Here is a 24,109-nt window from a genome sequence, read left to right as displayed (position 1 = left end):
CCTTCCCTTCCCTTCCCTTCCCTTCCCTTCCCTTCCCTTCCCTTCCCTTCCCTTCCCTTCCCTTCCCTTCCCTTCCCTTCCCTTCCCTTCCCTTCCCTTCCCTTCCCTTCCCTTCCCTTCCCGTTACTGTTTTTAGTTTTTTAATGACACAAAGAACTGCTCTTAGTATCAATGCAATGATACTCGAAGGAGCAGTGAGGTGAAAGCTAGTAGCTTGATCCTCTGCGCTGGAGTAAGGTAACGTGCTCTTTCTAGTTCTGTAGCTTGTTTTCATGTCTGAGTCCAGTCTCTAATGAAAGAATCAATAGACGCTGCGTTACATAATTGTGCTGCAATTCTAGCGGCATTCCCTTCAGTAGGACAAAAATGAAAGCAAATAACTGTGTCAACTAATGCAACTAAAAGAAATTCCTCAGCCCCAGCTGACTCTTCCTGTCACGCCAGCCACTTACCTTAAGCCTGACTGAAGGATGTGCTGTGCAGTGTCCCTGGGGTGAAATTCTTGCCCCATTGAAGTCTGCAGTGAAGACTCTCATTGAGTTCAGCCGAGCCGTGCTTTCACCTCTAGAGCATGTCAGATGCTGAGAGAAATGAGCTCCAAACCCGAATGTTGTCCCTGGAGAGTGCTTTTCTGTCTGTCTGCCTGGCAGTTTCCATCAAAACTTAATTTTAGAACCAGTATAATGGCTTGTTCTGTGTTTACTGTATGTTTCATGCACTTCCTCAGTCATGGCCAATTAGTTATTATGGGGAGAGAGTAATGTTATCTTTCAAACCACCGAGGCTAAAATGGGCAGTTGAAAAATACCATGGGAAAATGGAGATGAGGGTTTTGTGGTGAACCTGCAGTAAGAACTAGGGAATGTGGAATGAATTGGACCTGTGTGGGGTTACCGAAATGGCGGCTAATGGGGAGGACTGGCAGCTCTGGGGAGAGCCACGTGCCATTGCATAGTGCTGAGACAAAACTAACGAGAGGGCTCTGGTGGGAGCATGGAAGCGAAGGCAGAGCGTTAACAAGCAAAACTTGCGGTCCTCAGCCTGTAGTTACCTTCAGTTGTGAACAGAAATTGGCTCTGGAATATGGCTGAGATTATTTTATGATGATATACAAATCATTTAGTGATGACATATACCTCTCAATGAGATGATCCTGTGACAAGGTACTCTGCAAGGCAATTAATTCTCAGCAGACGATTCTTTTGGGGGGTGAGGGGGGGAAGAAGCTGTTTAGTAGAAACATTGCTCGTGGCTGGCTTATTTTTAAATGTACTTTTTGTAACTGTGCAGAAAGGAATTCAATCTTCTTGCAGTCATATCGTTTTACCATGCTAGATAAAGCGACTTGGGTGTTGAGAATGAAACAGAAAAGAGGACTTTTGTGAAGAAGGGTTGTTTCTGGGCTGTAAACTTAGTGTGCTTCCGTTTCTGTTCTAACTGCCAGCTGTGAAGGTCTGTGTGCTGCAGATCTCGGGCCAGGGACCAACATGTCCCTGTATAATTTATGTAGATGTAATGGAAGTGAAATTTCTGCACTGCCAGTTCTCACTTAACAAATGTTTTATGAAAAACACCATCGGTAATCTTAACTTCTCCATGACAAAATGGAGATGAAATAAGCCCTGTAACCATGATTTTACCTCTTTGTTCTGGTAGAATTTTATAGGTGGGTTAATTTTGCTGCGAGATCTGAAGTACCAGTGTTGCTTTGTACCATTATGATGACGAATGTTTCTACCCTATTGCTTTCTGATACAAGATAGGCTTAATTATTTACTACTTGTTTCATAGATACTTCAGTGTAGGTTTTTTAAAATCTTGCATGTATCTTACTTGAAGAGCTTCTTGTTCAGTTTGTGGGGAAAAGAGCTTTTCTTGATATCATCCTTTGGAAGAACTGATTGAACTGATTTCTCTGTCTTCTTTCTAGAATCTGTTTTAAATGCTTAGTCTTCTGCTAGTGATACTTGGCAGCTGGGATGTGTGTGAGCTTTTAGTACGATGTTTAGTAGGGTAACGATTGAGAGTGCTGTGCTTTTGGCCTTCTTGTTAACAGTCTGCCTTAATCAGTGTTGTGGTTTAGAAGCTGATTCAAAGCTTGCTAATGTTAAAAAGTATCTTTCAGTGACCCGATGAGTTTGTCTTCTATTTATTATGAGTAGAGTTGTCTCCTTGTGTGTAGTGGATGTATGTGTGCGTCATATAAACCCCTATTGCTACATGTTTTATGCTCTGGTACTCAAATAGCAATAGCTGCTCACTAGTGGTAAAATGAGTGCCAGAATATCTTTAAATTGGACATTTATTTGAGAGGTGGTATTTGAGCTCTCTATTGAGATGTTTAAAGATTTAACTAAATTTATATGAATTTATAAGTGGTGGGTCTTGATTTTTTTTGAAGACAAGTCTGTGCGTGTAGGTGACATCTCCTTCAGCACTCAAGGTATTTTTTTTTCCTTTGGACCCAAACACTACCTTACGCTCTGCTGTGGCCAAGCAGGTTGAATATGGTGAAGTTAGCGTCTTCACCAGAGACAACTGCATTTCTCTTACACTTCTGCTACCTGCAAATTATGTGCAAATTTTATGGGCAAAGCCAAGATCGTGAGCCACATGCTGTTGGCCTCAGATGTAATAGGTCAAGATAGACTTCAAGGAAAAACATAAAAAGAAAAAGGTTGCCATACCTGAAATGTGCAATAACCATTTGGGTATCAAGTTCACAGGTTTTATACTGAGAACTCAGTATTTTTATTGGGGGGGCAAGGGGGGGGGGGGGGGGAAGGATAGTGCAAAGTGCTCTGAATATGTCGTATGTGAGACACAGTTGACCTCATAGTCCTATTTCTTTTCCCCACAACTCTTGAAACTCCTAATCCAATGGCCAAATTACTATTTCCTACTAGAGTAAACTTCCTGGGGAATAGATGTACTTGCCATGTCAGTGTAGGATCCATTTCCTTATATGTTGAAGGCATTGGCATATTTTTGCCTTATGCTGTTTGATTTTGGTTATTTTCTGGATTTCTCATACTTTCAGGACTGCTTGTTCATTATCTGAAGACAGGCAGGCACCATAGCCTTATAGGCAGGCTGTTAACATGGTACTGAGGCACTCTGAAGACTCTTACCATCAGGAACTAATTGCATCTTTTTTTTTTTTTTTTTTTTTTTTTTTTTCAAATTAAAGTTAGTAATACTGACCTCATTTGTAGATGTCTGAATTCACTTCAGGATTTCTAGATGTAAGATATCCTACTGAGTGTTCTGAGGTAGACTGAATTCAGTCCTTCATGTGGCCAATGCCATATAATTTAACGGGTCCACTCTTCTACTTTGAATCAGTAACAGTGATCTGTTTTAGTTCTATGTGAAAAATCTTGCAGAGTTTTGTAGAAAGGTACAAAGCCCATTTTATTTATTTATTTATTTTTTGAAAGAAAGCTCCGTGCAGACAGATGACATCTACCTGTGAAGATTGCGTGGAGAATAACCCCCACAAACCTGACAGCAAAACGGGCGCTTCTAGCCATCTTTCCTTGCATTTGTTTCATTTCCTGCTGTTGCTGGAGGATCTTAAAAGTTAATTTGCATCTCTTGAATGAAAAAAGAGGTTACTTATAGAGGCTTATTTACATACATTTTTGTTTTTGAGTTTAGATTTTGTAGTAAGAGTAATAAAACGGAGACATACATTCACTTCTCTCGGTGATTATATAGGAAAAGCAGTGAAATCGTTTGGGTGCCATAGAATTTGAGAAGTACTCAAAAACTGAGCGTGAGCTCTTGAGTCTTTTACCTCACATATACAAATACTGGACAGCTATTTTTTTTCTACCAGAGCTGGAAAGTAACTTTTGATTAACTAGTTTGCAGTTACTATAGTACATTCAAAATTTAATAACAAAAGGCTTCCCTCAAAACCTGATACTTTAATCTAAATTGCTTTTCCCTGTTAAGTGTTTTGAACTCCCATCTTATGACAGAGGAGATAGTGTAAAAAAATCAAAATTTCCCTCAGGAAAATTATTTTTCTGAAATAGAATGCTGGAAAGTGAATGAATAATTTAGTTAAAGTTGCTCTAGAGTTGAATACTTGTCAAATAGTGCATCCTGTCTGTAAACACTATTAAAAAAAGTCGTGTTGGTATTGACACATTTTCACTGGGAAATATATAGAAAATGAAATGAAAATATCTGACATCGTCGTATTTCTTTTCAAGACTTAGACTAACACCAGTGTTGTCTGTTAAAGCTAGGTACCGATGTATCATCAGTTTCTCCATGCAGCTGGGATCCAGGAAGCATATTGGAAAAAGTTTTAGAAGTGGCTGGTTACTTCATGCAACGGGCTGTGTTAGGAGTCATGACGCGTGCTCTGTTGGATGTATAGAGTTCTTGCAGCCTCAGCTGGAGATCATAGCAAGGATCAAGGTGGTCCGCATCTCTGTGAATTACCTTTGGAGAAAAAAATCTAGTGCAAAACATGGGGGAACCTCCCCATCTCCCAGTTAATTTCTGTTTGTTAAATTGAACAAGTTTAGAGTGCTATCACAGCGCGTGATTGTGTGTGACTTACCCATACCCTCTGGGTTATTTAAAGGATCTGAGGATGCAGTTAGATGTATACAGGGTGAGGGAATGTCAGTTTTGAGGATCAGGTTCTGAATTGCAAAAATGTTCTTCAGTGACTCACCCTGATGTCAGAATGTGCTCCTGTGCAGTCACAGGGGCTTGCAGAGGCTGATTAATGTACAGTAAGATGAATCATACCCTAGAAACAGTTATGTCTCTTCATTAACGAAAGTGTGTCTCGAGGACGAGCTCCACTGCAGGTGTGAACTTGTGCAGCATCTAAAATGGGGTGTGATGAATTCAACACCTGATTGCTACATAAATATTGATAGCTTTATGTGAGTAAATCAAATGTATAAGCCTGTTCTTTGATTAGTAGAGACCAGAGGCTGGGAAATGAGGTTCCTGCCATGCCTCAGTCACAGCAACATCAGACTGCAACTATTAGTTTCTTAACGATACCCCTAATAGAAGACACCTCTTTCACTTGAATCTAGCCTTCAAACTGGATAATGCATATTTGTATTTGAGCAACCTACTCATACTTTAGACCTGAAAGAATTTGGAAATTCCATGATTTGCAAAGTTAGTTTGCAAGCAAATGTTGAAATTGGAGTCTATTTTGTGTTCAGCAGTTGCATTTCTTGACCAGCCTGTGTTGATTTATGCATTCTAATACAAACAGACACTAAGTTTATTTTCTTGTTCTACTAAATATTTCAGCCATTTCTAAAATGCTTCTGGCATGGCAAACATTATACATATAAAGTAGAGCTACTCCACCTCAAAAGTGGACATACTCACCCAAGTGTGAACTTGAACTTGTCGAGGCTGTATGCAAGAAACCTACTTCAACACTTCCTACCCCCTCCCCCCCCTTCCCCCCCCCGAAGAAACATGGTCTACATGTAGAATGCGGGTTACAGAGTTTCCCTATTCTAATGAAACATTGCGAAGATGCTAAGAATCATTTTTAAATACAGCGGAAGCTAACTGTCTCCTTGCTTGATTGTCAGAGAGGGTCTTCCTCTATGCAGAGAAACGTTTGTGTATTTATTTAAGTGTAGGTGTTTCAGATATGCTTCGCTTCAGGAACCCACTGATTCTTTTCCAGATATTCTTTCTGTATTACTGAATTCATTATGTCACAGATGGCTCTTAGGAATGCGTCTTTGAAAAAGGCATTTCTGAGGATTCCGTAAGAGTACTTCATAAATCAAACTGCAGATAGAGTAGATATATAAATTAAAACAAGCAAACAGCAACAGCAAAACCAACAAAAGACCACAAATATATCACGAGTCTCTGTCAATTATGTTTTTTTCTTACTATGTTTAGCTAAGAGGGTCAGTGGTTAGTAAGTATATACTGAGCATGAGCATTTCAAGGAAGGAATGGTTTACAGTTTTATTCTTCTGTGTCTGTGGTTTAGCTCCTTTGAAATACATTGGCATAAACTAGGGACAAAGCAAACTTTCTCTTAGAAAGTGAAGGCAGTAGTCATGAATCTGAAAGTCTGAGGCATGGAGCAGAGCTTCTATTAACCTAGAGACCTGGGTCTCCTGATGCTGGAGGGGGCTGTTCAGTGTGCAGTAATTTTAGAGACTACAGTTCCCTGGAGTTCTTTTTCTAAACATACCTGTTCTTGTGAAGTGTATTGCATGTTTCTCTGTGTGAGTATCAAAGCCAAATGTATTGGAAACTGATATCCAAGGAGCTCTAGACTAGTACTTAATAAACTGGAAGTTTAGTAGGTATAGTTCAGCTACTTCTATGCCAAATACAAAAAATTGGCCAAGGTGACCAATAGTGATGCTCCTCTGCCCAGAAAATCAAGTAAGGAAATGAGAATGAGGTGGAAGCTTAATGGAGCTGTTCAAACAGACAAACAAAAAGAAAAACACTAAACAAAAAATCCATTTATATCTGTTCAGCCTGAAAAACACTTCTTTCTTGCACAAGAAAATCAATGCAGGAAAGGGGAGCGGAGCGAAGTCTTTTTTTCCCCATTTAACAAACAATAATTATAATAGAATTTGATCTTTAGGTAGTAACTTTTGTCATTATGCTTTGAGATAGATTACAAAATGTTTGTGCTCCATAGGTTTTTCGCGGTGTAGAAATCGCCGGAAAATAACCTGAAGCTCATGATAGATTTCTAAGTGGTGGTTGTCCATGGGTAATCTAAATGTCTGGGTGAAACCCTGTTCCCCACAGCTTACACAAGTAACACCTTAATCTTTTCCTGCGGACAGGGGTCTTCAATACCTACGTAGTCTCTCCCCTTCTCAAAAACCTGCTTTAGGAATGGTGCACCATTTCTGTTCCTGTGATTTTAAACAAGACCTTTGCAGCCAGGAAGCGTGCCCAGCTTCTGGCTTGGCTTCAGCTGCCATGAGCCCCGCTGGCTCTCTGTTGCCAGTGCCTGGAGCTGGTGCTGCATTGTTCACTGATGTTTAAAAACATTTATTTTTACCTTTGTGAAATCCATTGATTGTGAATTAGTAAATTTGACATGTTTCTTGGCTCATACTGATAGAAAAGCTGCTTTTGTTTGGTTCCAGTATTTCTCATCTGTGGCAGTTTTGCATTTGAGTAGCGGCTTCTAGCCTTGATGGGAAAGTCCCCTGGATTTATTTATTTATTATTATTTCTTAATCACTCTACCTTTTTGTCAGGAGTTGCAGGATTTTTTTTTTTCTGCAGTTTTAATTTGTTAGTGAAGGAGTATATCATGAGCCATGTTTTTGGTAGTCTGCTACATTTTTTTATTCACTGTTATGAATTCACATGCACTTTTTGACCTTTTCATTTGCCAAGAATATAGAGAGTATTACAGTGATAGCTATAGGCTGTGTGCCTGCTTACTGGGGCCTTTTTGCTGATGTTTAACATCATACAGTAATAAAGTTCACATTGTTCATGAACCCAGTAGTATGATCCAAAACATCCTTTTATGTAGGAAGGTAAGTACTCATGCACTTTGCTTGCATCCCAAACCTGTTACTTATTGGGCAGATCCATGGAGAAGATATATATATATATATATATGTATATATATATGTATATATATGTATATATATATATTTAACTGCAGGCAGGTATTGTAGAGTTCCTTTATAACCTTTAACTTGGGGTAAATAAAGTATTCTTCAATAAGTAGTGTTGTTGAACCTAGTTTGTTGCTTTTTTTTAAGTGTTGGGGTTTTGCCAGAAAAGGAGTTCTTGATGGAATACTGACTGGTCATGCATTTATTTATTTGTTTAGATCAGGTATTTTTCAGTGAGGACATTATTAATCTAAGTCACGACTGAAGGCGCGCTGCATATCTGAAGAGAAATTCCTAACATGGCAGTGTAATTCATTGATTGGCTTTCTTGAGCACCTTGATTCTTTGTTCCTTGTTCAGCATTTTACAGCAGTTTTGCATTTGAGTAGATCTTTGATTTTGCATGAGGTGTGGCAAAAAGTTTCTGCTTACACTTAAAAATATTGATAGAGATACTGCATGTGAAATGCCTGTAATTCTCAAAATGTGGTTTACAAGAATACCATCTGGTTTTGCTATTTGAACATGTAAAACAGCTCAGCATGGTCAGTTTTATAGATAGTAAGTAATTAACTAGTAGAGGCATAAATTTCCAGGAGCTTTGAATGTATCATGCTGATGAAAAGTGATGAATTAGGGCTGATTATAATAAATTGGAACAATAAAATGGTAACTATTAGAAGTCTTTTGAGTACTGTGCTAACATTTTAAAACTGGAGTTTTACTTAACTGTTTGGGGTGGTGGTGGTGGTGGTGTTTTTTTTTTTTAAGGAAACAATAAGTGGTGTTTTGTCGTTTTGTTTGTTTTTAAGATTGCTTCCACTTAGTTTGCCAGCTGATGACCTTATTTTTTGCATTAGCAAAAGTGAGTGGGATATATGTCTCTCATAGTTAACTCTGTAAGAACTTTCTTGAAGTTCTTAATACTTGGAGGCCATTTCAGGCCTCTGCAAATCTGTAAGTTTTCCAGTGGCACGGCAACTTAAAATACAAAAATTGATGATTACAATAGGTGGGCCTAAACTAGAAATGTTTGGAGTGTAAATGGGAAGATAACTGCGCAGTGAGTTGTGTTGAATGATTTTTTCTTGGTGTTCATTTTTCATGTTCATTTTAAAGCTTTAAAGAAAGCAAAAAAATCCCCACTCTAAGCACATAAATACTTCACACGACTTGGTATGTTAAGAGTCTTTTCTATTGCCTGTCATGCTGGTGTAATTACAGAGCAACATGTAATCCCTTTGAGCTGGACAGTAATGCAAACATATTTCATCATCTTCTCAGTAATCCTTATTAAAAGTGCTGGTTTTATTATGGAGCAGTAGGTTCATGACTCTCACCTGTGGAAGATGGCAATATGAGAATCCAGGGTCTGTGACTTACTTGGTCTTGAATTTTTTATAATCTAAAATGATGATATTGTCATTGTAGTAGCCTGAGTTCCTGAAGAAGGTATTATGTAAACAGTATTATTGCTTTCTTAAAAATAAGCAATTAAAAAAAAGGCAAAACCTTTTAACAACTACAGTTTATACAGTATATAAAGATTGCTTATGGACCTGATATTATTTGTTCTTTAATATTGCTATTATTTGTAGATCCTTGAAAATCAACTGATAAAATACCTCTGTAAGGCTAGGTACTGAACACAGATAAAGAGGTCCCACTCTGTACCAGACCTGTGCCAGTGACATGGACAAGCTGGATGTGCAGGAGTGGAAGCATACATGTGGAACACCCAGGCAAAGTGAATTGAGCAGAAGCAAGCAGGGAAGAAGTACATAAAGTGAAAGGTCCAGGCGACAGGGATACATAAGAGATGCAGAGCCAAAAAGGCTGTGGGAATAGAGGTGGAATAAACTGTCTTTGTGGAGTCTATTCAAGATTCTGAACAGTGTGAGAATCCCACGGTGTTGTTTCTCTGGTTGTATCTCATTTGTGACAGCGTTTTTTTGCCCATAACTGGTAGCTTAATGTGAAGGAGGCTTTGAAGGTAGGATGGTTCTCCATTTTACTGTTTTCCGTAGCAGGGTGGGTTCTGGCATTGTGTTTCTTCAGCTTAGTGCTGCACGGTTGGACGAGGGAAATTGCAACTTTCTTCCGTGTTTGTGTTTTAACACACAAAGTGGTTTTAACAGTTTTGTTTTCCCATGTCATTGTTGCTATTAAAGTTATAATATGCCTTCAAAAAAATCGATGATAAACATGAAGTGTTTAACAAAGGGGCTTTTGTTTTGTTCTACTTTGCATCTTTTGTTGATAAATGACTTGGACTAGCAACTTTTAAGAGGAAAAATATGATTTGAGTAATGGCACTATATTCCCTCTGCAGGATTTATGAACGTATCGTTGATCCCCCAGAAACGAATTTGACACCTGAAAGCAATTTATGGCTTGGACAGAGAAACAGGAAGCATGGTTTCTTTAAGGTAAGCAGATATGAAATAGCACATGAAGGAAATGAGTAAGTAGGTGACCAGTTACTCCTGATTAGTTGTCTTACACTCCTGATTTGTATGAATTTCAGTGTAAACCATGGGCCTGGGATTTGAGGCAGGTGCAACACTTAAAGAAAAGAACCTCTTCTTGCAAGGTAGAATACTGTAGTTACTGACCATAGTGCCCAGTATGCAGGTTTTTGTTTTGGTTCCTTACTTTGGGTTTCAACCAACTGCTGTGCACCTCCTTGCCACTCCCATGGACATAATGAGACAGCATTGGAGTCGATTCTTGGATTTCAGCTTGAACACTTGCCAAAGCAACAGCTGAGCCATGGTCTTCTGGCTGAACAGTAGCATCCTTAACTGCTCTTGGAGGCCAGTCACTCCTTGATTTTGTTTCTATAATGCCCTCTCCCTGATGCTGTTTGCCTCAGGTGGCTTTTCCTTGTTGTATCTGTCAGCATTGCCTTCCAGAGTAGAGGAGGTCTTCTAGCCTGTGGTTCTTCAGGCTTTGGCATATGCTAGCTGAAGTATGCAGCATGTGTGCCTTGCTGTAAAACAATAGATTTTCTGTTTCTGGAGTTCGCTGTATTTTTCAAACAGTTCATTTCTCTATTTTTCCCTCAGATAAGGATGTCACTGTATTTCTCAGCAGTGAGTTGATAATGGGTCATTGGGTTTGGTTGATAAGCTGCTCTGTCCTTGGGAGATTCTGTTCCTTCCAAATAGCCCACAGTGTTTGAAAGGCTGACTTGCTGGCAGGACACAGGTTGCTCCTACCTTCTAGTAGGAAAGCCTGTCTGTTTTGCCATTAATGAGGCTACACGAGATAATGTTATTGAGTAGGCTGGTACAGGCATGAGAATTAAAAAGGGCCAAGGAAAGAGAAATGACTTAAGACTTGAAAAGTCCTCACCTGTATGTTTATTTCCATTGGTTTTGCTCCCTGGTGAGACTATACGATGTTATGGTTGAAGCTGAATTGCAAAACAACCAACAAACACAAACCACCCCTCCCCTATAAAAATTAACACTTCAGCTTTATAAGTAATTTACAGAAAAGCTGCCGATATTTCTTGAGGTTTTGGTTAACAAACCCCGTGGTGTTTATATCAATAAAAGAGCCTATAGTGTAGTGATAAGCCAATGTGTGTATCCTCGATATTGGCATGGATTTGTTGCCAAGGTGATTTACCACCCACTCGGTTTCCATTCGAAGCAGTCAGTTCGTAAGACGCTTCTCCAAATTGCTCGTTTTCTGAGGACCTCACCTCAAAGTCCCTAAGTTTTAACAAGCTAGGGAAAATATTTTATGCTAAAATAAATTAGGGTAGGATTGTTGCAGTAACTAACAATTTTAATTAAGGAAAAGAAGTTAAATCTAACTTTTTCTTTTGACTCAAACTATGGTCCGAGAGCTGCTGTGAACCTGGAGTTCATTTCATCTTCTGGAAGTGAGCTGTCACTGTGAAGTGAAATTGATAGTATTATTTTATTCTACAGCTGTTTTTTTTTTTTTAACCTCAGCTGCTTCCCATAATTCCACAGATAGTAAACATATGTTTATAGCTACACAGGAAAGGAAGAAGTTGTACTGGATTCGCCCATCTTAAATTCTTATTTTATGCAGGCAGTCGGTGCCTCAGAACTCTGGGATATTATATGTTGGTAAATTAATATTTCTACGCATTAACACTTTGGGAACAGCAGGGTAGCTAATGATATGCTAATGAGCTGACAGATTTTATTGATCGTAATGAAAGCAGACAAGTGCCTTACTTTGCTTTATGCATGCTTGAATATTTTACTAACTTTCTTCAGGGCAGAAATATAATTGGTTGCATTTTTTTAATTCTGCAGGAGTGTTTCAGAAATCTTACGTTTTTATGTTACACATTACAAAAACTTGGGATTTGGCCAGTTTGTAAAGAGTACACATCTCTTTCCATATACTTACATGCTCAGCAGGATCGCCCATTCTTTTTGAAAGCAATTTGTTTGACCATTTTAGCGTATAAATAAATAGATCTGTTTTCCTTAATGTAAACAGAGATCTGCAGGGAAATAAGAGCAATAAAAAAGAATTAGCATTTGTGTATGTATGTTAGATTCATGATAATGTATGTATAAAAAAAACACTGGATATTGTTCTGAACATCATCTTTGCTGTTCCAAAAATATTCTTATTCTAATGGTAGCTAGTTAGTTAATTGTTGTGCCTGTCCTTCTTCCACTCCATAAATATTACCGAGGCCCTTTCTCGGCCATATTCTCATGTCAAATTTAAATGATAATGCTTCAATATATCAGAATAAGAAGGGGAGGATATGATATGAAGTAATGGTAGCCAGTGGCTGCCATTTTTCTTATTTATGCCTTTGTTCCTTATCCTTACTTTTAGAGCTAATTCCCCAAGTAAGCTTGCTGGGGAATGAAGTGCCCTATGGAGTAATCAAGGGAGCTGAGATCTCTCCCATTACAACTAGTATCTCTTGCTGTGTAGCCTACTTTCTATGACCAAATACTTGGAATTCAGACAAAACTGAATAGTTGTAGCAGATCAGTGAAGGGAGCAAATGTAGAGCAGACTTAAGATAGCTTTGCGTGTTTGCTTTGAAGGGAATCTCATGAATTACTTCCTTTGAAAATGACCCACCAACCCTTCAGGTTTCTTGTGTGACCCAAAAGCAAGCTATCTTTTAGTGCTGAAGAAAACTGTTCTAATGAGATTGGGAAAGTAAATGCAAATGTAAATGCAAATGAAAGGAGAAAGATGGTGATACCAGATAATGCAAATGAAAGGAGGAAGACAGTGATACCAGATAGCCAGGGGACGCTCAGTCTAGGATAGATCTGATGACTGTTGGTATCAGAATTTGCAAAATTCATTGTTTTGTTGAGGAGAACCCTTTTCCCTGAGGGTCTCTTCAACAATCTGCTGCAGAAATGAGCTTGTCAGCATATTGCTGTCTAGGTGATTCATGTCAAAAGATTGTAATAATCATATCTGCTCTAGAAGGCTCTGTTGATCTTACAGCCCTGCTGTTCCATCTGGGGACTGTATGGCTGTTGGTTGGCATCCTCACTGCGCAGCATCAGGTGTACATTTTGGGCCTCTGTGGCCATTTTGGTCATGGAGTCATACAGACTAAAGTGAATTAAATGCAATGCTGCGGCAACTGTTCAACTGCCTGGCGTGGAGCACATCTGCCCTGTGTAGAGGAGCATAACGCTGATGTGATGGCGGTCTGGTGGGCTTGGTGCAGCATTGCCCAGACGTAGGCTTTTGGAACATCTGCTGGTGCATCTGTGCGGAGCCGTTTACCAGCTCTGGCCAAGGCAACTGACACAACCACAAGCATCCTGAAGCTTTGGTTGTAATTAGCCAAGTGCTTAAATGGATAAGATAAATGGTGATGTCTGCTTGGGAAAAAAAAAAAGAAAACAAATAAAACAGCAAGATTTTGACCACTGACATCTCCCTGTCAAGGCCAAGTTGTGATGTCTTTCATACAATGTGGACTAAAGAACTCTGCCCTGTGCCAAACTGGACCAGAGCCCTGGGCTTGCCCCCAGGGAAATGTTTGTGCTGATCTCCCTTCTGACTGTGGCTGCAGAAAGCTCTCAGTAACCTAGATTTAATGCTGAAGGAGGAATAGTCCAAGTTGGTTCATACATGTTGCAATAATTGTGGCCGAAGTAAGCATTTGTCTAAAATGAAGTCTTCCTATTAATAAAATACATCAGTGAAATCTGGGCTCTTTGAAGTTCACTTCTATACTTGATCATATTCACTCTGTTTCATAGGGTTTATGGACATAGAAGACACCTGTATTGGTGAATTGAAGTATATACAGTTTCTCACAGTAACATGTTTGATGTGGCCAGAAAAAGGGGGAAGAAAAAAAAAAGTTGTTTCCTCTTCAGGTTTTAGTGTTGGGACTGGTAAAGCTCACAGAAGACAACTTAAAAGTTTTAGCATAAAAGGTTTCCTCCCCCCTCCCCTTTTATTTGTATTTAAATGCAAATCTATCCAAATAACAGCAGAGCAGTGGGGCTCTGATGCAATAACCATAATTGAAGTTCCGTGTGCACTTGAGGAAAAAAAAAAGAAAAAGGAAAACATCGCTTCTCTCTGGGTGATGTCTCGTTAGCTGTGTGATATGGTACAGTGAAACACTGTAAACTTGTTTATTCTTGTTTAAGCTTTTCACTAGAGAGACTTAAGCACTGAAATATGTTTTTGTGCCTTGGCTTCTAATTTCTCACTGATGACTACTAGCAGAAAGTGTATAGAATGGCTTTCAGAATGTTTCTTTTCCAGTGACAGTATTACTTCTCATTATTATGGTGGTTTCGTGGCTCTCAGAGATGAAAATGTTAATACATGTATACACTTCTGCAAAAAAGACACTGTGATCTGATTATGTCTTAATATTTTCAGTTAATATTTCATCATAAAACAGTAGGCAGGAAACAGTGCTGCTGATTACCTTCTGTTGTTTCAGAAAGCGAATATGTAAATGTGAAATGTTACTGCATTTGCAAGGCTTCAAGCGCTATCCGAGGCCTCTATTTTATTTATGGATTGAGATGAACATTTTGAGCAAGTGACTGTCCTCAGTCTACAAAATTTACTTTATTGCAATTTAACTGAAAACTAAAACACAGGCTTACAAATCACTAATTTAATTAGGTAGTAACTGCTGCCATCTTTAATTTGAAAGGAAATTGATCAAATTCTGTGTCTGGGAGGAGATGGAACTGTGTCGCTCTGTCTAGTTAACGGTCAGGGAAATGCAAATAGCAACACTTGAAGTCTCTTAGTTTTCCTTGCCCCTCCTAATTAATGACTGTGACATCATTAAAATTAGTGGATGTTACAGAGTAAGCATATTACACAGTAAAAGCTGGAGCAAGGGCTTTGTACTGAGTGAACGCGAGCCCCAGCGTTTTCTGGGCTTTCCATTTTCTGACAAATCTAGGGTTCCTCAGGAGCGAGGCATGCAGGGATGTCAGGCAGCCCTTTTTGTCTGCTGCTTATGTCAGTGACACACTTGCAAGTCGGGGATAATGAAAGATACACCTGGTACCGGGCCTTTTGGCCATTCTTCTCTCACATCCTCCTTGGTTTGGTCTCTCGGCCTCACATGACCTGTACAACCTGGTTCTGACGTTAGAGCCTGATTTCTGGCAGTTCTGCACAGGGGATCTTTCCATCTGCCTGGGTTAGAGAGAGGATTTAATCCAACTGATGGTATGATTACATGAACTACCCAATCAGATGCAAAGCTAGCAGGCTACACCAAACGAAACAGTCCAAGTACAGGCAGTACTTACTCTTGCAGTAGATGGTTTTCTTTGCATAATGCTACATTTCACAGTCTCATTTGGCTAAATCACTGGAGTGTAGCTCTGGTTTTGTGTGTCTCTCTCATGGGCTTGAATAATGGATATTACTTCACAGCTTTTTTCACTGGTTTCATCCCATTTTGAAACATTTAAGCAGCTTATGTTGATTGCAAAACACAAAACCAAAAAAAAAAAAAAAAAGAGCATGTTATGAAAATTAATATCCAAATGTTCAGGAAGACAGGGAGGTGGTGTTATATTTTGTCCATCTTCAGTTATTCCCCTCATGAGAAGACTGAGCTGGTACCCACTGAAGTGGGCACTTCTTTGTACCCGCTCAGTAAATGACTTGTGCAATAGCTTGTACAGATCAAAGTGAATGTTTGTGTTCTGTATTACCAGTTATCTCTTCTTTTACAAAGGGCGTGATTCAGGATGTGAAAGTTGTCTTTATACCTAATGGATATATAATGCAGTGTCCTAACCTGAATCGCAGTAAGTAGCAGTTGTTATTATTATTATATCAATTTTATGTTTTTTAATGTGAATTACTTATTTATTTTAAAAATATTTTAAGGCTTGCCGTTTTTGCATGTGCTGACTTCCAGAAGGCAAAAATTCTTCGTAAACAGACTGAATTTAATATTCAGATAACCAGTATTTGACATTTCAGCTGTATGACAGACTTGATTTATTTACGGGTTATTGTCTTGTTCTCTCTCTTCCTTTCCTTTCCTTTTGAACTTTCTTTTTTGAGCATGCCCAACCTGCAGTGATTTCTTAAGTCTGGTGCAAGGAATCATGGATTTGCAAGAACTCCTGGCAAAAATGACGGCAAAAGTAGGTACCTAAGCCCTTTTGTCAATTCTCTGTTTTCTTCTGGGCTAAGACCAACATAAAAGTAGTTATTCCTGTTGCAATTATTTTATTTATTTATTTATTTATTTATTTATTTATTTATTCCCTCTTTCTGCCAGTAGCCTTATATGCACTGGGTTTAAGGAGATAGTGTCATGGATGTTGTGTCTCAAACAACTTCTATTGGCTGCCTCCCTATTTGGTAGATAGTGACAAAAATGCCCAATGTCTGATTTCTATAAGAAGCCTTAGTGTGATTTCCCTTCCATGCTGAGGGATAAATGCAGAAACAAAGGAGTGAAATCCCTCAGCAATTTCCTCACTGTGTGACGCTGTCAGAGGGTGTGATTTTGCCTGTGGGAAGTCCTGTGAAATCTTCAGGACTGGCATACTATCTCCCTGGGAACTGAATGAGGCCCCAGAATGGAAATGCCTATGAAGCTGCAGGCTGTGTTGATCTTGACATCACCTTTGATCAATGGCTTTAACAGTGTAGGAGTTAACCAATCTCTATGTTACGTGGTTTGGTGTTTTTCTTTTTGTTTTCCTTGTTTTCCCCTTCTGGTTTGGGTTTTGAACATGATGAGTGGAAAGATAGAGTGATTTTTGTTTGGGATTTTGGGGATTTTCCTTAGGCTGTGCTCCTACACTATGCAGTCAACCTCTGCCTTAGGCAAGGCGCTTCAGCTAAGTACTGTGGTCAAGTTCCAGGGTAGGAAGCAGTGTTTTAGAAGTGACAACCTGGTTTGTATGAAAGGGTCTGTGAACACTTCTTTAGGTTAATGTTGGTGTACCATCTGCTCTGTGGTAAAAGGCACTTAATTGTCTCATCTGAAACAGCATTTATGTGCTAATTACTTGTAGATTTAACTGCAACAAAAACAACCTCTGGTACCTGTAATCTCAGTGTTGTTACAGAAAAGGAGTTTCACAAATGGGATTTACATAGTAGTTCTACTAGTGAAAAAGCTTTATATGTGTGATACTTGTTTCTGTGCTGTCTCTAAGTGCTCTTTTTCTTCCTAACAGGGGAGGGGAAACTTTTGTTTTTAAGAGTGTACGCATTATACCGACAATCCACTTACCCAACTGATGTGCTTTGGCCAGGCTGACTCTGAATAAGAAATATGAAGCTTTTAGTTCAGTTTGTTGCTTATACTGTGAAACAGAGGCAATTATTTTGAGCCCTGCTGGTGGCATGAGCAAGTTCCAATTATGCACTGTACTGAGTAACTTGCTTTCTCTGCTGTTAATTATATTTTTGCTTGCTAGTGCTTTCCAAGGGGAAGCAAATAACACAGCATTTGTACTGCAAAGACTCTCTACTTCCAGAAAGTGGTGCTGGGATAATTCTTCATTGCACGTTCCTTTTCTGTTATAGTAGTGCCCTGACTGTTTCGTTGCAGTGGGTGCAGAAATACTGCTCAGGAAAAATGCATGCAGTAGGAAAGGAAGTTAATTTGATAGACAAAAGCAAAATAAATAGAGAGGCTTGAGCGAAGCATTAAGGATTGTATCTGACTTTTCAGTCCTGGGGTCAATAGCCACAAGTGATACTAATGTAGATTCAAGTGTATTATATGGGGTGATGTATGGCAAGCAAAGAGCAGGGTTAAGAAGGGCTGTAGAGTGACCTGTATAGATCCCATTTGACAGGGCATGTGGTCAGGGTCCGGCTTGCAGTGAAGCAAGCAACACACATGAGCAGTGATGCTTGGTTCCTGGCCCTGCACCAAGAGATGCAGACAATGAACATGTTTTGGAAAAGCAGGCACTATTTCAAGTCCAGCTGTAGCTTTTAGCCTCAGCTCTGTCTAGGGTTTCAGTTTCTCCCTCAATCTGTGCTTGGTTACAGAGGTATTACAGCATTGAATAAACCAGTGAATGTTGTTTGCAACGGATGTTTTACATGCAGTTTATATAATGTAAAACTACAAAGACTCAGTACAGGGCATTTTTGGGAAGAAGACATCAGACATAGTGGCTTTGGGGCCAACTAATTTTGGTAGCAGTACAAATTATGCTGTACACAGGAGAAGGGAGTACTCTCTCCCTTGAGCTATACCTCAGGGTCCCAGGTATCTTGTGCTGGCTCAGCATGTGACGTGGGTGCTATGAAAGGGGCCTAGCAGAGTACTGTCTGCAGCAAGTTGTCATGGAGTGCTGTGTTCAGGAATATCTGATGATGACCTGTAACCAGCTAACCATCTTCGTACCCTCTTCCTACCAACATTTTGTAAAGACGTGGCTTTTTAAGCCTGTGCTATTTTTTGATGTCATTTGAATTAAATCAGTCTTTCCAGTAAAAAAGTTTAATTGATTTAATCTTTTGTCCTTAAATAGAGAAACACCATAGCTCAGTGTGTTAGGAATCCAGCTGAAACTTTAATTTGCTGCAGGTGGGAATGGATTATGTTATATTTTAGCATTTCTAACCGCAATGCTGGAATATTGTTGGTTCCTCTGTAAATATGATGGATAAAATAGTTCATACAACTTTTAACACTCTACGGAATTCAATGTGGGCATCTCTTGCATTTACTTGAGTGTAATACAGTGTATTTTTGGTAAATTATGGGCCCACACTAGGGTGTGCTTTTATGCAGATGTGATGGTTGCTGGGGCTGGAGAGAGGCTCTGAAGACATCCAGCAACTTCTTCCTTCACAGAGGTCAGAAAGGCTGAAGCTTGAGTTTGATTTAAAACTGACAAAGTCAAGCTCTTGAGTTCATTGTTGGAATAGTTTAGCTGGGTTGTTTCTAACATGGATTCATATAACCACGAATACTTGCGTGAACAATTTTCCTTGTAAAGTTTTATAGTTTTTTGTTTGTTTTGGATACATTTGTTATTGGTTTTGTCAGAAACAATACATTTTAAACAGAAATCTGTCATCTTTTGGTTATTTTTATGGGCAGAGGAGAAGCAAGGAAAATAAGCTATGTGAATAGCAGGTAATATTCCTGAATGTTAAGAACTTAGAATTTGGAAATAGAATATGGAAAATATTTGGTATGGTGTGGGCTGCTTCTCCCTCATTAGTGTATTTCTGTTCATAGGCTAAAGAATAGGAGAAAATTCAGGATTTTCTAGCAGTGTTTTAAATGTTTAACAAATCTAGTTGTGTGCATTTGGCAACACTGGTGAAAAATGTATCAGCTAATTTAAAGAATTCATTCTTTTATTGATTTCAATCGAAAATTCTCAATTAACAGGATGTTTCTAGTCACTCTAGTATAGCCGATGACATTTAATTGTTCTAGTGTGTTTAAAGATGCTTCTTGGAAGAGTATGTAAATGATATTTAAATAAAACTTATTCAGCAAGATAACTGAAATGATATAAAAAGCTAATAAATGGAAAATATTTTCTCATTTTGTCATTTTCCTGGAATAATTTATAAAGGATGATAGTACTTAGCATTTTCAAAAATGGGTATTCCAAGAAACCTCTCTTTTAAAAATTTGTATAGCCCACTTGTATGGGAATGTTCTTTTTTAATTCATTTGTTTTTTTAAAAAATGCAAGATACTTGAATGCAGTAGAAGCATAAGACAAACCAAACACCCTTTTAACAAATCTGGATGTTTTATACACTGTAAATATAATGACTAATTATAACGACCTGAAAAGAGGTTCTGCTGAATACAAGCAGTTCAGTGAGACGATGTTTTTGTGTCTAAAATGTGAAAAGCAGTTTGGAAATCACCAGATCATGATGAGTTTGGGGGAGATGAGTATTATCTCAGAATATCAACTTAAGAAATAAAGAACTGTTCTTAAGAGCTTTCTCTCATGAGGACTGCAGAGGAAAAAACAAACAAACAAAAACAAACAACAAAAAACCCACAGCAACCTGACGAGTATTTCTTTCCTTTTTCTTTCCCTAAATATTTTGCTCTTTTACTGGCAGATATGAAAAAAGACATTAGAATACTTCCACGTAAAGTGGGTGGAGTTTTAGAGGATGGAAATGTGTGAATATCCAGTATATGCCATTATGTAAAAAATAAATTAGAGCACTGTGCATTCATTTTTTTTTTTTTTTTTTTTTTTTAAATCTACTATTAAAATGTAGCAACCTATGATGTGGAATAATGGCATTGTATTTGTAACAGAATTAAGTATGCATTAATTTGTTCATGTGCCAGATTTTGGTAGCCTCTCTGTTTGCAGTGGCTTTAGTGTGATGGCTCATACACATAAGACAAATGTCAATGTTAAAAATAAAAACCTCGAGAAACTCTTGTAAAGCTGCTCCAGGGCAATTTTTAGAGCAATGGCAATTGTGGAACCTGAAGAATGCACATATTTACGTCTAAAGATTAAGACTTTTTTTTTTTGTTTTACGTTTTTATTTTTAGTAAATGAGAAAGTCACTTGGAATTCTGTTAGGGTTTAGAGATGATGGCAGGTACACAGGCATACCAGGTATGCATAGTAGGAAGTGTGTTCTTACCTGGAGGAATTCCAGTTTAGAACCATCCCTTGTAGGAGGGGTAGGTCTGTGATGGTGGGATGGTTCAAAAAGCCTTTTCTACTTCTACATGAACGAGCATTTCCCCTGCTCATTACTGTGTAGTATCTCATCAGAAAATATAGCAATTGCTAGCATGCAGATTTAACACTTGGAAAAGGTGCATCAGTTTTAACTTCTTTATATGCACTTTAGTAGCTGGAATTGAGGAGGTAATGGGAACAGCGAATAACATTGAGAGTCACCAGACTAGGGCTTACTCCAGAAACATGACTTCTCCATGAATCAGTCTTGGGAATACTCATACTAGACTATACTAAAATGTTGTAAATATTACTTACGGTTATAAGGTTAAGACCTTTGTGAAAGCTAGAAAGCATTAGTCTGGCTGGTGCTTGACAAAGCAGAGGTGGAAATAATTAGGAGAAATCAGTCATCCAGTCTTTATGCTTTATGACTTATAATCAGGTTGATGGACCATTAAGAATTTTGATTTAAAAACAAATGTAGTTTGTGTGCTTTTAGTGGTAGTGCTTAGACCTTCCTAAGGAGATGTTAGTGGGGTTCATTGCAATACAAGAGACACTTGCATAAATCATAAACACTTGTTAGTTTGCACAGGTAGCTCTGTCAAAGTCAGAGGAGTAGTGTTGTTTTTTACCCGTTGACATCCTAGTTCAGTGTTTCAAAGGTAGTTAAACTTGGTTCAGATAAAAATAAGTGTAATGCTTTCTTATATTTGCTTTTTAAAAGTCATGTTGAAATTGCAGAAATCTCATCAAGTTACTTTCATTTATAGCTAAACTATGCAGAAACAAGACTGAGTCAATTGGAAGACTGTCACTGTGAGAAGACTTGTCAAGTAAATGGATTGATCTATAGAGACAAAGACTCTTGGGTTGAAGATGATCACTGCAGGAATTGCACATGCAAAGTAAGAATTTTTAAAGAGTTTAAGGAGAAGGACCTAATTCAAATGTGAAAATGGTCCTTGAATACATAATGTGAACTCTAAAGAACTGGTACATTTTTAATATGTATCTAGTGACAGTGTTACCGATAGGAACGGAAATGGTAAAAATAAATAAATGAAAAATTGACATTTCATGTGTGGAAGCTTCATAAATAAAATCTGCTTTCCCTTGACAGTGCTATCTTATTTGTTCTATTTATATCTGTGAGGACTTCACAGTTTTAGAATGAGATCGGGCGTTGTCTGTATTTGGTTTGGAATTGTTTTCACTGCAGATTTTTTTTTTTTCCCCCCAAAATGGAGGCATTATCTTAATAGTATTCATAGGTGTTTGGTTGCCTCTTGAATGGTAACAACTTGCAGATTCTCTTTTCAGTTCACTATGAAAATGGAGGAACAGAAGAGAATTAGTATGTAAATCTTGTCTCGTTGAAATTATTTGATAAATATCTGAAGAGAGCCTGTATTTGCTCAAGAAAATAGAAAACTGATTGTTAAAAATCTCAAAGATGATTGGCACAGCTTACAGAGAGTAGTGTTTATGTTGTTGTAAAAATGGGCTTATGTTCTCTATTTAATGTGCTTTGTTCAGGGAAAGTGGGATAAAACCAGTAATAAGTACCAACATAGGGGTGGTTCACCTTCAAATGCAAAAGTTTTTAGTTAGGATTAAAGTTGCTACACAAGCGTGGGTCTGTAATTCACAATGCTAGTTTCATTTACTTAGTTTTCTGCATGCTCTCTTTTGGACAAAATACTCACCAATTACAAAAATCATAGCTGAATCTTGTCTTAAAATATTTGTTTAGAGTGGAGTTGTAGAATGCCGAAGAATGTCCTGTCCCCCTCTTGATTGTCCTCCTGATGCTCTCCCAGTGCATGTGGAAAGCCAGTGCTGTAAAATATGCAAGGGTGAGTACATCACAGAGACCCTTCACCCCCTCCCCCTGTTAAGCAGAGTTCAGTTTGTCCTGAAAACAAGCATATTTTATAAAGACTTTCATAGGTCCTGGTAATTCTGGTAACAGGAAACACAGTGGCAAACTTGCCATGTAAGAAGAAAATAAATACTCGCTGAGAAATGAATAAGCATTGTAAATTTTGGCTGAATACTGATGCCAGTCTTGCCTTAAGTAGCAGCGTTTTTTTTCCTTCTTGGAGATTTTCATCTTGGAGACTAGTAAACTTCATGCTTGAGTTTTGCTATAGTTATAGGAGAGGGACATTGAATTACTTTAAGATTTATATGGAGAAGAATAACACTTGCCTAGACTTCTCCTGGCTTTATTCAGTCAGTGAATTAATTAGTCCCAAACACAAATGTCTTTGAGCTGTGGTTTTGCACTTCCTCTTGTTTACTCGTGCTATCTCATTTCTGTTATATTTTGTCAAGAGTATTCTGCTAATGAAAAGACATTTATGGACAGAGAACTTAGGTGGAAAAGTGGCCCTGCATGCATGATATATTTTTTTTGGTCTCAAAATATTTTTATTTGTAACACTGAGAGTCTAGAAATTTCCTTCATGGACCTGAGGTACTGGAAGCTTCTCCTGATGCTCCTTTGCTGACAGTGCATGTAGGAACAACATTCAAAATTGGACTTAAAAGAATTGCGAGGCACCAAATTGTAGATTCAATGTATATCCCCATGAATAAGCTGTTCCTGGTATTTGTAATGGAAAGATGAACAATCAGACTTGCCTTTTGTCAGTGATTGGCACAAACTTGACTCGTTACTCTGACAAGAACTCAGTATGTCAGTCAATGGGAAGAGATGTATGGACGTTGATTGAAATTGATTGTAAATGCCAGCTCCTTGACAGAATGATATGCTAGGGCCACAGTCAGTCACTTTTGGGTATATAGTAGTAATTGCAGAGAGTTTCCAAAGAGCTGCACCACAGGTGTGAACTTCTCCATGCTTTTCTTATTTAGCCCTGATAGAATCATCAGTTGTAATTTGCTGTCTCTAGGGATTATTGAATGGCTGGATTATTGAAGTTTCCTGTCTCAGCTGTGGGTTAACGAACAAAGTAGTCCTAGTGTGTGATAAGTTAAGGGTTTTAAAAATGAGGTAGTTCTGTTTTGATCCCTGCCATCCTGTGTTAGCCTTTAGATGACTATCTGACAGAAGGCTATAATTCTGTTTAAAATCTCATCATTTTTCTGAGTTGCGGATTAACTTGATTTGCTTTTCTGGCGTGTCCGTGATTTTCTTAAAAGCAGTCATGTCACGAAAATAGACAGAAAGAAAAAATAGTTTATTGGATCCCTAATTAAAACAAAGCTTCCTGATCAGAAGTTTTTCTCATAAATGAAATCACAACTCAGGCATGTCAACTAGGGCAGCTTGGAAAAATCAAGAAAACTGGGATACCGAAA

The 24,109-nt window shown here is 38.4% G+C and overlaps 1 protein-coding gene across 4 annotated transcripts in view; it reads left to right on the top strand.

The window, feature by feature from the left end:
* NELL1 (neural EGFL like 1) overlaps positions 1 to 24,109 on the top strand; it is a 291,463-nt gene that overhangs the window by 48,204 nt on the left and 219,150 nt on the right. For all 4 annotated transcript variants that reach the window (XM_035328005.1, XM_035328007.1, XM_035328006.1 and 1 more), the window contains exons 5-9: positions 9,958 to 10,054; positions 15,841 to 15,913; positions 16,176 to 16,258; positions 21,553 to 21,687; positions 22,536 to 22,638. In XM_035328005.1, the coding sequence (XP_035183896.1) occupies positions 9,958 to 10,054; positions 15,841 to 15,913; positions 16,176 to 16,258; positions 21,553 to 21,687; positions 22,536 to 22,638 (491 nt within the window). The remainder of the gene's footprint in view (positions 1 to 9,957; positions 10,055 to 15,840; positions 15,914 to 16,175; positions 16,259 to 21,552; positions 21,688 to 22,535; positions 22,639 to 24,109) is intronic.

This window comes from Oxyura jamaicensis, chromosome 5, assembly GCF_011077185.1.
Source record: "Oxyura jamaicensis isolate SHBP4307 breed ruddy duck chromosome 5, BPBGC_Ojam_1.0, whole genome shotgun sequence".
In the NCBI taxonomy this organism is placed as follows: Eukaryota; Metazoa; Chordata; class Aves; order Anseriformes; family Anatidae; genus Oxyura; species Oxyura jamaicensis.
Note: the sequence above shows the minus strand (reverse complement) of the source record. Positions and strands in the feature narration are given on the sequence as shown.